Genomic DNA, 13,882 nt, shown 5'->3' on the forward strand with positions numbered 1-13,882 from the left:
CCCAGACTCCTTAAATATTGATTTTTGCAGCAGAGCTCCAAAGAAAGCAACAAAAATGATCAAAAGTTTTGAAAGTAATACCTAGGAGGAGCATTTGATAGAGAACTGAGCAGACTCATCTGAGATCAAGTCAGAGTCTCACATTTCCAAAAGAGCTCAGGGCCAGCTTTTTAAAAGCTCAGCACCAATACCTGGAGCCAGATTTTCAAAAGAACTCGGCTCCCACTCAAGCATCTAAAAATGGACTTGATTTTCAGAAAAAATCAGCACCTAATATGCTGAGCTCTTTTGAAAATCTGCCCACTTGTGTTAGTGCATAAGGGGGTGTGGATCTCCTTTGAAAAGTCTGGCTCTGATGAAGGATACTGGACAATTTTGACATTCTGACCATAATTACTATCTGCAAATAATAAAAACACTGTGGATTTTCTAGAGCAGATCTTTTAGAGAAACATCCAATCTTGATTTTAAAATTGTCAGTCAAGGAGAATCAACCATGACCAGTGGTAAGTTGTTCCAGTGATTAATGACTCACCATTAAAAATTTACATCTTGATTCCAGTCTGAATTTGTCTAGCTTCAAGTTCTAACCGTTGGATTTTGTTATACCTTTTTCTACTAGATTGAAGAGTCCATTATTAAACATTTGTTTCCCATGTAGAAACTTAGAGACTGGGATCAAGTCACCCTTTGACCTTCTCATTGTTAAGCTAAATAGATTGAGTTCTTTGAGTCTATCACTATAAGGCATGTTTTCTAATCCTTTAATCATTCTTGTAGCCTCTCTCTGAACCCTCTCCAATTTATCAACATCTTTCCTGAATTGTTAATCCCAGAACTTGATACAATATTTCAGCAGTGGTTGCACCAGTGCCAAATACAGAGGTAAAATAACCTTTGTACTCTTATTTGAGATTCTCCTGTTCATGCCTTCCAGGACTGTATTAGCTCTTTTGGTCACAGTGTTGCACTGGGAGCTCATGCTCTGCTGATTTTCTACCACAACCCTTAAATCTTTTTCAGAGTCACTACTTCCCAGGATAGAGTCCCCTCATCCAGTAAGTATGGCCTTTTTTCCTAGATGTATACACTTACATTTAACCATATTAAACTCCATATTGGTTGCTTGAACCTAGCTTAGAAGTGATTCAGTTTTCTCTGTATTAGTGACTTGTCCTCTTCGTTATTAACAACTCCCCCAATTTTTGTCTCATCTGCAACCTTTATCATTGATAATTTTATGTTTCTTCTAGGTCATTAAATGTTAAATAGCGTAAGGCCAAGAACTGAACCCTGCAGAGTCCTACTAGAAATGGGAAATCGATGACGATTCCCCATTTACAATTATGTTTGACACCTTTCAGTTAGCCAGCTTTTAATCCATTGAATGTGTGCCATGTTAATTTTATTTTGTTCTAGTTTTTTATCAAAATGTCAAGCAACAGCAAGTCAAATGCCTTATCAAAGTCTGTTACATCAACACCATTACCTTTAGCAGCCAAACTAGTAATGTCATAAAAAAACAGACTTATCCAAGGACACACAGGAAATCTGTGACAGAGCTAGCAGCAGTTTAACCTCAACCTCTCACTCTCTTCCTCTCTCTTCTCACATGCAGATATGGAATATTTTGATAATGAAGACAAGCAGCTACTTCAGAAAGAGTAAATATCTTCATTGCATTGGTAACACAGATGTCTTGTGTTACTTCTTCTGAGAAGTACAGAACTAATAAGAACTCCCAAGTTCTCCCCTTTGCTCATTGAGACAACAAAAAGAACAATAGCAAGATGTGGGGCAGCCAGTCATTTTACCAGCAACAGTTACATCTTCACAAATATTACTTAATGTTTAAAACCATTTTGTGTCTCATTATACATTGCCAACCCCCTATTGCTTTGCAGGACAATTTGCCCAAGGCTTCTCCAGCTGCTGTAGGCTGAAACCAGATCCTTACTGCCAAAGATGCACAAAATAAATAGCTTCCCTCAGCCAGAGTTCAAACAAACAAATGGAATAAGGCTTCTAGCAGCTAGAGTCTTCAAGATTAAGCACATCTTCTGCACTCAGAACCTTTCAGTGCTCTCTCATCCAGAGCCAGGCTGCTTCCTTTCTGTTCAACTCCTGTAGTACCATCCCCAGCTCCATTTACAGAAGTAAATGTATTGCAAGAAAGAACGAAAGAATGAAAGAACAAAAGAAAGAAATTCAGGAAATCAGCTTGGGCAAGCTTGATAGCTTGTGAAAAAGCTCTCGAATCCCATCCAGTTAACTAGAGATAGACCTGAGCCAAGCACACCTGAACTTTGAGGACATTTGGATATGCATCTGAACTTAATGGCTCACTCCCATCTCTGTAGTGGGCCAAACCAAAACTGTAGATCCAAATGGTGATGAAGTTTGTTCTGGCTCTGGAGCCAAACTCTGTACTTCAGTTCTGAACAGATCCAAACCAGGTGAGTTTAGCTGAGACTGTGAAGAGACAGACATAAGAAGGGATATTTGTCTTACCAGCTGAGTCTGCTGCAGAAGCCCCACCACTGGTCAGGTCCTCAGTATTTATCGACTGCAAATCTGTGTAGGAGGGGGCAATGCTTTGGCTGCTGGTGTCCTCTGAGTTGGTGGTCCAGCTGCTCTCTGAGGCAAGAGGTTGTCTCTCAGAATAATCTGAGGAGGGAGAAGTCCAGCAGGTTGCTCTTGATGGAAGGGCTGGATATGTGAAACAAAAGAAATTTAGTGAGCTGGATGACACAGAGTTGCAGGAGGGCAGATTTGAGGGGGGAGAGGAACATGAGTGGAACTAAAGATCTTTGGGATAGAGGAGCATGACAGCCCAGTGGTTCTTTAGCATAGGAGGGGAAGGCTTTGTAACAGCAGGTTATAATTCATTAACCTTTTATCCTCTGGAAAACCATGTTCAATTCCTGATTTAGGTCACAATTGTTAGCTGGACCTTATTTGTTCATATCACATGACTTGGTATAATTCAGCATGACTGACTGGCTCTGCCTGAGAGACAAGCAGGTGTAGAATAACAAGAAGTCAAGAGTGAGGTGCACTGGCAGAACAATGTCAAGGTGCCCAGGACTGGAATAGCAGGGAATGCTGCAGATCAGGATTGAATTACCCTGGCATAGCTCTTGTGGGGAAGCTTGTAGTAGGCCTGGCTCTATAAGTCCCTGGCTTTCCTTTCCCTCATTGTTCTTAAAATTAAAAGAGACTTGTCAGTTTTTAAAAGGTAAAACTTCCCAAAGTGTGACACTAACACAAGGAGTTGAACTTGTGATTAACCATAAACCTCAGGCTGAAGAATTCTGGCACTATCATTGGCCACTAACGTGTCTGCGCTGATATAGTGAATATGCTTTGGCCACAGCCTAGCTTTCTTTCCTCAGGATCTATTGTTTCATGTGCCCAGAAATGAGACCTAGAGGGCCACGTCCTGGTCTCGCTCCATCAGACACTAAGATACATGAGCTGAACAATTCTTTAGCTTCAGCGCAGTTCCTTACCTTTTGCTGAAATGCTGCTTTGTAATTTCTTACTGGGGGCCTGCATCACAGCAAATATCCCTACATGAAATCATAGAATCGTGGAAATATAGGGCTGGAGGGTCTCTTGCTAATTCATCAACATCTTTTCTAAAGTGTTGTGCTCTGAACTGGACACAGCACTCCAGCTGAGGCCTCACCAGTGCAGAATAGAGCATGACAATTACCTCCCGTGTCTTACATACAACACTTTTGTTAGTATACCCCAGAACTACATTAGCCTTATTCTTAACTGCATCACATTGTTGATTCATATTCAGTTTGTGATCTACTATAACTCCAAGATCCTTTTTAGCAGTACTACTACCTAGCCAGTTATTCCCAATTTTGTAGTTATGCATTTGATTTCGCACTTCACTGATTTTCATTTTCTTGAATTCAGACCAATTCTCCAATTTGTCATGCTCATTTTGAATTCTAATCTGTCCTCCAAGTGCTTGCAACCCCTTCCAGCTCAGTGTCATCTGCAAATTTTATAAGCACACTCTCTCCACTCCATTATCCAAGTCATTAATGAAAATATGGAACAGAACCAGACCCCTGCAAACCCCACTAGATATGCCCTCCCCGTTTGACAACGAACCATGACATCTGCTACAATAAGAACAGCACCTGGATAACACCATGACTGGCACTGTATTAACATGTAGATAGAGTTACATGAGAAGCAGGAAAATGGTGACTATCTGCCCCCTTCCTCTAGCAAGGAAAACTGCAACTATTGCAAAGGTATGCTAAATAGACTACGGACCCTTCATAAACACAGCTCCCATTTCCTCAGATGTCAGAGTTACATAGTTATTTTTATAATATCTATTGCAATTCAATTGGCTATTGTGTATCATTAGTGCCTTCTGCTGGATGGAATCAGAATTGCTCAACTGTACGTCACAGACCTTATACTGCTGAGGGCTGGAGGAGATTCTTCTGTAGATCAAGAAACTGGGCGCTATGATTTTGGTGCAGGAGGATCCAAACCAAGTTCTATTCCTGCTATTGCTGGTAAATTCTGGCCAGAGTGTCCATGTCATATAACAGTGCAGTTCCTACACAGCCAATTTTATGTCATTAACCATTCTCCTTCAGTGCGACCCACTCAAAAGCACCAGCCAGATTAGGCTAGTGCAACAGGAAAATTACATAGATTATAAAAATAAAATTAAACTGATCTGATGATACAACCCAGAAATGGCCCATATTCCTGATCTAGTTCAGATGCAGTCCCAGATAGTAGAGGTATCACAATCTCAGCTGATTGCACTAGATTTTTGCTCATTTGGGGTCAACTTGTATCAGTTTGCCAGATTTTAGTGCCAAATACTAGCCCCAGCCTAAACCTGATTTAGAAATGACTGCATTCTCATTAACTCATCTTTAGTGAAAATGCATTGTACATGTTTTGTTTTGTCCACAGCACTGTGAGAGCAGTTAGAGCAACAGGACAGAGACAGTTTTAATCTAAATCTGATTTGTGGGGTATGGAGAACCTCCAAATTCATACAAACCTAGAGCTGCATCTGAAAGGGATAATGAGAATGCTGGGAGAAACTTGATTCAGGGTATAGAAATTCATTAGCACTGTACATAACTATGAATGCTAATGCTTATTTTTGTATCGCGTGGGTATCCACACAGAACTAATCTCTCTAAATCCTGACCTGCATACTTTAGGTTTGGCATAAAACGTGCTCTAAATTCCCTGGGGTATGATTCTCTTATTTGGTTGTTCCAAAGACATCATCAAGAATATGGAGGGGATGCCCTCAGAATATGGCATACTTCTCCATGGAGAGAGATTGACACAGAAGATGCATTGTTACTTTCAACAGAACTGAATACTTTGGCCTAAGCCATCCCATCTTCCATCAACTCAGAAAGTTTTCTTTACTGCATTATATTCCCATTTCTTAATTAGGATCACCTGTTGCTTTTGATTTTAATCTTAATCTTAATCTTGGCCCAGATGCTGTTTTTCAAGTTATTACATCTATATTTATTACAAAGAGAAGATAAAGGGCTGCCAGTAGCATGTTGGCTATAACCACGACTGCTAATCAATATGAAATTTAGGGTACCCTAATTCCTACGCTCAGGAATTTGTTGTGTAATCTCTGAACCATAGGTTATGCCCTCATCCCATAGTGTACATTCAGCTCTCATTAGATTACATTCATTTGCTGGCATGTTGAAAGATATGGCAAAGGAGGATCTATCTGTTTATTTCTAGTCTCCAGAAGATTAGTCATAATGGGTACAATGAGACGGAATCTCATGAAGAGAATACATCTTGAGGCATATATAGATAAACTATCCAAACTGTGCCACAACCTCATCATTATAAGGGTGCATATATAACTTATCTATATCTATATCTACACCATTTCCCTCTAGTGGACAGACTCCAATCTACTTGTGTGTATGCGAGTCAACTTGTTGGGCTGGGCTACTAGACTGGTACCCGACAGGAGGTCTATTCCCCATTGCACATGACTGGCTGACAAGCATTGTGTTTAAGTTACATTGCAACAAAGTCATTGTGCAATAGCTAAATCTAATGGGTAGAGATGAAGCCTTTTAAAAGGGGAAGCTGCTCAGAAATGAAAGGTGAGAAGTGTATGGTTATAAGCTCTGAGTTCCCTTAGCAACTGAGTTAGACATGGCATGAAGAGTCTAGGAAGCCAGACTTAAAACTTCATCTAAAATTGTTTTGACACACACAATGTCAGTCAGTCATAGCAGTCAGGCTTTTAGGAATGGTCTCCATAAGTGGCCTGGACAACTGAAATGAAAGGAGCTTTGCTAAGTGTAGTTTGTACATTGATCTTAGATGATGACTAATCATTTTATTAAAATACCTTAGAGATAAATCAACAGTAAAGAAAAGGACTCAGAGGTATGAAACAAATTAATTTTGATTAATGCAGAAAGATGCAACATTAAATAATTCAAGTGTGGCCAACTTGTTACATTCAGTATTTTACAGAATTAGGACTTGTCTAAACAGGGAAATTGACCAGAATAGTTATTGAGGAATAAGCTATTCCACAACAGCAATTTCAGAATCCTTCCCCTGTGAACAAAGTGATTTTACTGTAAAATAATTACTTCTCTTAGGAAGCACACTAATTATTCCAGAATAAAACAACTTTTATTCCAGAATAGAGTGTCCACATGGGGAGTTATTCCAGACTAGCCATTGCAAAATAGCTTATTCCTCTATAGTTATTCTTGTCAATTTTCCCATGCAGATGAGCCCTTCGTCTGGTCCCTCACCATTAAACTTAGGTTTCAGAGTAGCAGCCGTATTAGTCTGTATTCGCAAAAAGAAAAGCAGTACTTGTGGCACCTTAGAGAGTGAGCTGTAGCTCACGAAAGCTTATGCTCTAATAAATTTGTTAGTCTCTAAGGTGCCACAAGTACTGCTTTTCTTTTTTCATTAAAACTTAGAATCCAACAAGGCCTACATTATTTTAGCTAATGATCCACTCTAGACTATGTGGGTTAAACATCAATTCAAACAACTATTATGTATTGATCAGAAAATACAAAACATGTTTTGAACAGGCTTCAATTTGTTCCGACTTCTCTACGGACGTCCTGCTGCTCTCACGTGTCTCATAATCGCTGACATAGGGCTCCAAAATGAGCCAGTCTTTCCTTGAAATCAGACTCTTAATGTCATGAGGTGTAATGCTGAGATCTGTCAGCTGTGCCAATTCTCAGCAATTTGCTTGTGTTGCAAGGCAATTTACAGAATTGCCCCGATAATGAACCTTGATCGTGTATCACACCTAGGGTACTGACAGTCCATTATTTCTGCACTCAGAGACTTAGACTTTTTTTCTGATATGTATATTCTATCTTGGTTTCCCAAGGCACCTTTCTTAGTAAATTGAGTTCGTTTTTTTACAAGCAGTTGAAGAGGCTTAAGGAATCATTCAGCTCTAATTTCTATGCTACACTGAATTCAAGAGTGAAGCTCATGGCAATGATACATCTAACTGAGAACCTGCTAGCTAAGGCCTGTTAAATGACAAATGTAATTGTTCTGATTATTTACACATCACATTTCTGTGACAAAAGGGTTTGGGTGGTTCTATTGTTGTGCCTTGCCACTTCCTCAGTACCAATATAATGGGCTATGCTAGTCTCATACTAATGATGAGGGGGAAAAAAATCAAATTCTCTGTGTTTCTAGTTAGACGAAATAGGAAAAGGAAAAAAACAAAATGTGCCACTTGTTAAAGATTTTGGTGTCATTGCGTAAAATGCACTATCTTCCCAGGGAGAAATCCACCTGACCTGACTGCTGTTGGTCATCTATGGATGGATTAGAAAAAGCAAAAAAGTATTTTAACAGCATAGAGATCACGAGTGTTTGCCTAGTGTTGTGGCATGGCCAGATTTGTTCAGAAGGATTTTTTTTTTTGATAGTTTGTCAAATAAAGACAACCTTCATTATGAGACTCACATTATGTGCATCTTTCCTTTTCCTGTTTCTATTTCCTCATCTCACATTTAAACTTCTCATTCCTGCTTTCAACACCCTTAATGACTCTGCCCTGTCTGTACTATGGAGCCTCCTCTCTTTGACTCCCCTGAACATCTTCTGCACCACCAATGATGCCTGTCTCTATGGCCATTTTTCCCCCCACTCCAGTCTCTATGCATTTTCCCACCCTCAGACCTGTGCACTGGATGCCTTCCCAGAATGTCAGGCTTCCACCATTATTTATCTTGGATCCTTTTAACAAATCCACTTCTTCCAGGATAGCCATAAAATGTGAATTTAATACTATTCTTCAAGTGTCAATCTTTTAGACTGCAAGCACCTCAGGGACTCTCTCTCTCTGGTTAGACTGAATAGGGCCAAGCACATTGTCAAAGCTAAACAAATAAAAAATAATATTGTAGCACTGCAAAAATCTGTGACTAAGATAGCATTTCCCTTTCCCGTAGACTGTGCTGCCTTCGCTCTAAAGGTCCTTAACATGCCATTTTGCAAGCAGTTCTCAAAACACATTCTCAGCCAATCAGCTATGCAGCTGCTCAAGTGCAGAAAAAAAATGGAATATTTTGTAACAGTGCCACAGCACCGAAAAAAACATGGTCAGGGTGCTGAGCCTGCAGGACACTGCTCCCCACAGCTGGTTACACAGGAAAGAGATTTCAAACAGTCTTCTCACACCAGTCTGCTACTGATATTCTGCATGTAAGTCAGGGAAGTTTCTGATACTCTCCGAAGCTGTAACCAGCCACTCACTATTGTTCCTCTCTGGGCCGCTAATTACAGGAAACTAATAAGGCCATCACCATAGAATCTACTGAAGGCACAATATACACAGCTAAGGGTTGCAGCAAACTCTACCTGCATTAGGATCTTGCCTTTCTATTCTGCCTGTAATTGCCATTCCAACTAAAGTATCACTGGATGGTGGTCACCCTAGAAAGTCACTGGCCAGTTTACCACTCTTTTATTGGTGCTGAATCTATATAAAAAGATGTGACTTGTACATGAGCCCCCAGTGGCATGACTGGAGTTAAAAGATAGTTCACCAGGTCAGAAAGCCATCTCCCAAGAAATATCCTGCCCTCTCCCCCATCCCCGTCCCAAGAGCTGCACTTCAAAGACTGCCTCCTGCAGTGTCCCTGCTGTCTATGGTAAGACATGGAGAAGGGAACTGGGTCTAGCCCATGTCTAAAGATCAGAACCCCTGTCTTGAAGTGGATGATGAATAGAAGCAGAAGAGCAATGTGCTCCCTTTGGTTAGCTCCCCTTTGAGGGTGGGCTGTGGACTGATGGACCAACTGCAGTTTCTGAATGGCCATCATAGTCAAAGCAAGTTAGGGTACATTGCAACAATTCAGCATGGAGGTGATAAAAGCACAGCTCACTTAGGCTAGGTCCATACGCTGGAGGAAAAGGTGCAGTCTCCTGTCCAGCCAAGATTAAAAGCAGAATCCAGGAGCAGCAATTAGCTGAGCAGGGGTCTGAGGCTGTGCACAGGTGCCCTGCTGAAGGACAGATGCCCTGAAGAGGAGAAAGGCTGAGATCTTGCCAATTGCTCAAAATGTTTTCAATATCATTTATTGCCCATCTGCATTCTCTGCCATTTTGTCAATGCAGCACTGGACCACATGGAGAAGATGGGAAATGCCAGGGCCCAGCAACATTTAAAGCCCTTTTCTCTTTACCGGAGCACTCACTGCAGCCCAACAAATGGAAGCATCCTGAGAGATGGAGAGAATACGAGTAGCAGATTCTCTTTTCCCGTCTAACTACCTTTTCTTGTGAAAAGCCAGATAGCTTGTGCACCTCTAACAGGTTGTGCTGGCCCTGTAAAGCAGGCCACAGGCCCAGCCCAGCCAGTTCCCAGCTTCAGCTCGGAACAGTAGAGCTTCACCTCTCAGAATTCCCAGCCTTGATGGGAGCTGTAGGCTTGCCTGCTGAGTACACTAGGAAGAGGGAGAGGGCTGTAGAAGAGCTTCAGGGAGAGACCAGGAGCTTCACTGCTTCTCCTAGCTCAGGGCACCCGGAGTAGAGAGTCCAGAAATGATTAGAAACCTGGGAATAGGCATAAGGAAAAGAAGCTTTCTCGGGAGGAGGTCTAGGGGTGAGCACAAAAATGGACAGAGCTGGGGGAATGTAAAAAGCAGCCCTGGGGAAAGCAAAGCAGGGACAGTGTCAGGTTGAAGTAGAAAGCCTCAGGGCTGGAGCTTTTGTTAGAGATAGGACATGAGCTGCCTTCATGACTCAGAGACCTAGAAGTGATGTGATTTTGTGAACCCTGTAACCAAGTGGAGGAGTTGCGCAGACTCTGGAGAGAAGGACTAAGGGTTTGTCTGCATGGCACGGCAAGGCACTCTAGAAGGGTGTGATGTGTAGAGCGCTCTAAGCTACTGCATTCTAACTGCCCGTGGAGACCTTGCTAGCGCGTACTAAAAGGTACCTAGTTTGCATTAATATAGACCCGTTTGAAACAGGACTATGTTAACATGAACTAAGTACCTTCTAGTTTGCATCAGCAGGGTTTACATAAGGCAGTTAGAGTGCAGCACATTAGAGAGCTCTACATTTCACACCCCTCAAATGGACTGTACCATGCTGTGTAGCCAAGCCCTACATGACTGAGTAAGTCTCTTCCTTCCTTTTCTGATTATTTAGATAGAAGCAGACAGGAAGCGCCGCTGCCAAAAATACACACTTGGAAAGTGGGGCAGGGAGAAATAGGCCACATGGGTTAGAACAGCCACAACAACTTTATACCTTGGGTAGCTTCTCCCCCCTTCAGAAGACTGTGTCGTTTGACGTGAAGATTTTGTATATTCAGAAGGCTAGAAGTCAGTGGAGCTATGATGAATTACACCAGCTAAGGATCTAGCTTAGAGTCTTTAGATGCAGACTTCAAAAGAAATCAATGAGAATTTATGACAAAAATGAAACACTTATCTCAGAGTCATGCTTTGTTTCTGCTGCTTTGGTGCTTCCTCAGACATTAAGTGCAGCACTAGGAAGATAGCAGTGAGCACTGATGGAAACTAACTTGTCGTTACAGTTCTGCCAAGAACTGGCATATCATTTACTTCTACTTTCCAGGCTGCTGGACTGCAAACAATACTGAAATCTTCTCCATGCCCAGAGCCTCTAGATTATAATTGACATAGGATCATCTCTCCATTGCTGAGGAGGCCAAGCCCTTTTTAAAACCAGCTCTAAAAGCGTACCATAACAGTCAAGCCCAGCAGTTCCCTCTCCCCCAGGAAAGCCTATGTCAACACAGCCAAGCCTTTCTCTGCCTTTCATACTACACTGATTCAATGCTTGGCACAAGTACTTGATGTGGAGAAACAGTGGAGTTATGCAGAAACACAGAGTGCAGTGGTACAGACTATAGAACCAAGGACACAGGCCCATTCTGAGTGGCAGAGACATCCTTCACAGATCTTTCTTTATGCACATGGCAACAGGAGCAGCCAGATTCTCACATGGATCCCAGCTCCACTCAGCCAGATCTGGACAGGGATCTAGCAGCAGGTGCAACAGGGAAGTCACCTCTAAAACAAGGGACTAAAATCACATTAAAGCTCAGTTGCTCAAAAGCAGGCACCTTTGCCAATCAGTCCTGCCTTCAAATTGGGGAGAGGGGGAGGAAAAAAGGAGAGGAGTGTGCTCACATCCAGGGAATGGCAGAAAGCAGAAGACATGTCTCTCCCCACCTTGGGGAGGGGGAAGACAGAATATGGTGTTTGCGGGAATGGCATCTCAGAGCCAGACAAAGCTGTTTATTACTCCTCTGCCAAGTGTGATGCTGGCTTCCAGAGCAACTTTGGAGATTTCCCTTTGCAGAATAGGTGGGGATAAGGCACCTTACAGAGGGGAAGCAGTAGAGTCAGGTGAGGATATGGTGGGGTGGGGGACACCTGGGTGACACGGTGCTGCCAAGCCTGAACCACGAGGGGTCACTGAGTGATGGGACAGTTTGAAATAATAGCATGTTTGCTGCTCATGCCCCAGTGTCATGTGGAGTGAAGTACAAGCTGAATTATGCTGACAGAGCTCTGCGGTGGAAACTTGTCCTAATTCTCTAGACGGCTTATCTCCCCCACTCTCACAGCCCTGACTTGGGGCATACCACAGGGTTATCCACCCCTTCTTGAAAGATAGGAAAGCTCCATCCACTATTCACTGAACTCTCTGTACCACATATGCTCCATTTATTGACCTGTTCTCTGCTGTTCCCCCCCGCATTCCATGGGACTGAACTCTCCAGTCTCATTGGCTCAGCAGAGCAGTTTGAGGCAGGTGATGGGAGAAAATATCACACCCCAAGACTTGGATCTTGGAGCAGTGTCGGGATGGACAAGCCCTTGATTTTTCTGAACCAGCATTAGAACAAGTGGCCATTTATGGCCCCTTCTTACCAGCATTCCAGACAGCTAACAGGTCCATAACAAAGTGTAGTGACCTACATGAGCTGTCCTCTCCCCCGACACTGACTAGGAAAGGAACAATTGGCAGAAGCAATTCAACCATTGGGATGATGTATCAGGGAAAACACCAAAGCAGCAGCCCCAGAGCCGTCCCTACCCATATGCAAAGGTGCCCTACGCAGCTGCCTGCTGTTCCAGCCCCTGCTCCATCTCTTTCCGTGGCCTCTGCCCCAGCCCCACCTCTTCCCACCCTGCTCTGCCCCACTCCTGCTCCAACTCCACCCCTTCCCCAAAGCCCCCACCCCTGCTCTGCCCCAGCCCCGCCCCCACTCCCCTGCAGACTGCAGCAGGGGAAGAGCCTGCACTCACTGGTGGCAGTAAGTGGAGTGACCCGGCCCCAGCTGTGCTGCTGGTGAGTGCTGGTGGGGGGGTGGTTCCCCCCAAGCCCCAAGGCTGGGAGCCAGGGGAGCAGAGCAGGCTGGGGCCGCCCTGCACTCACTGGGCGGCAGGAAGTGAAGCGACAGGAAGTGAAGCCCCAACCCGCTCCACTCTGCCCGTGAGTGCTGGGAGGCGGTTTCCTCCCTGCCCCCCAAGCCTGCTCCTGCCCCACTGCGAAGGCCTGAGGACAGCTCCTCCCCCTCCACGGAGGCCTTCCCCCCCCGAGGCCTGCCCCCCCCCACGGAGGGCTGTTTAGGGCACCAAAACGACTAGGCACGGCCCTGAGCAGCCCCATCATGAAGATAAAGGTGGACATCTAGGTCACCAGTATGAATGTAGCCCAAAATTTATCAGATAGCTGTTTGGTGGCCTACTGTACATGAGTTGGTACAGTCTTATTCCATTTTCAAGTGGACAGGCATCCTTATCACTAAAACCACCACTGCCATTGTCCTCTGCTTTCCCTTTCTGGCTCCCCCACCCCAACCACCTTGTTGGAAGTCTCAGCGGAGAAGCCAAGGATTAGATGGAGACTTAATTTACCCTTTCACCCTTCACTCATTTCTCCCTTCATCTTCTGTGCTGCTGTTGATAAACCCACAGGCTAATCTTAGCTCAGCCTTGACCTATCATGTCTCAAATGGCCAGTTTCTCTCCCAAAGGAGTTATCAAACACAGAATGTAGTTGATACAGAAAGGAGGGACACAGATGAGTTATAGGCCCTGTTTGAAACTGTGCTACTATCAACTGTGTTTAATCTCAATAATGACTTGCACAGGTTTCAGGGTAGCAGCCGTCTGTATCCTTAAAAAGAAAAGGAGTACTTGTAGCACCTTAGAGACTAACAAATTTATTAGAACATAAGCTTTCGTGAGCTACAGCTCACTTCATCGGATGCAGGAAACTTGCAGTTTCAGCTAAAGAGAGCTGACGGAAGGGTAAAAAGAAAATCTGCTATTTG

At 43.5% G+C, this 13,882-nt stretch overlaps 1 protein-coding gene across 3 annotated transcripts in view; it reads right to left on the reverse strand.

Moving 5' to 3' along the window:
* The window catches only part of STON2 (stonin 2), a 130,142-nt gene that overhangs the window by 90,921 nt on the left and 25,339 nt on the right, over positions 1 to 13,882 (reverse strand). For all 3 annotated transcript variants that reach the window (XR_006282035.1, XM_043516486.1, XM_038407356.2), the window contains exon 4: positions 2,512 to 2,709. Coding sequence is in view for 2 of the 3 variants with exons in the window: in XM_043516486.1 (XP_043372421.1) it covers positions 2,512 to 2,709 (198 nt within the window). In the remaining variant the exon portion in view is untranslated. The remainder of the gene's footprint in view (positions 1 to 2,511; positions 2,710 to 13,882) is intronic.

This window comes from Dermochelys coriacea, chromosome 6 (assembly GCF_009764565.3).
Source record: "Dermochelys coriacea isolate rDerCor1 chromosome 6, rDerCor1.pri.v4, whole genome shotgun sequence".
NCBI lineage: Eukaryota > Metazoa > Chordata > Testudines > Dermochelyidae > Dermochelys > Dermochelys coriacea.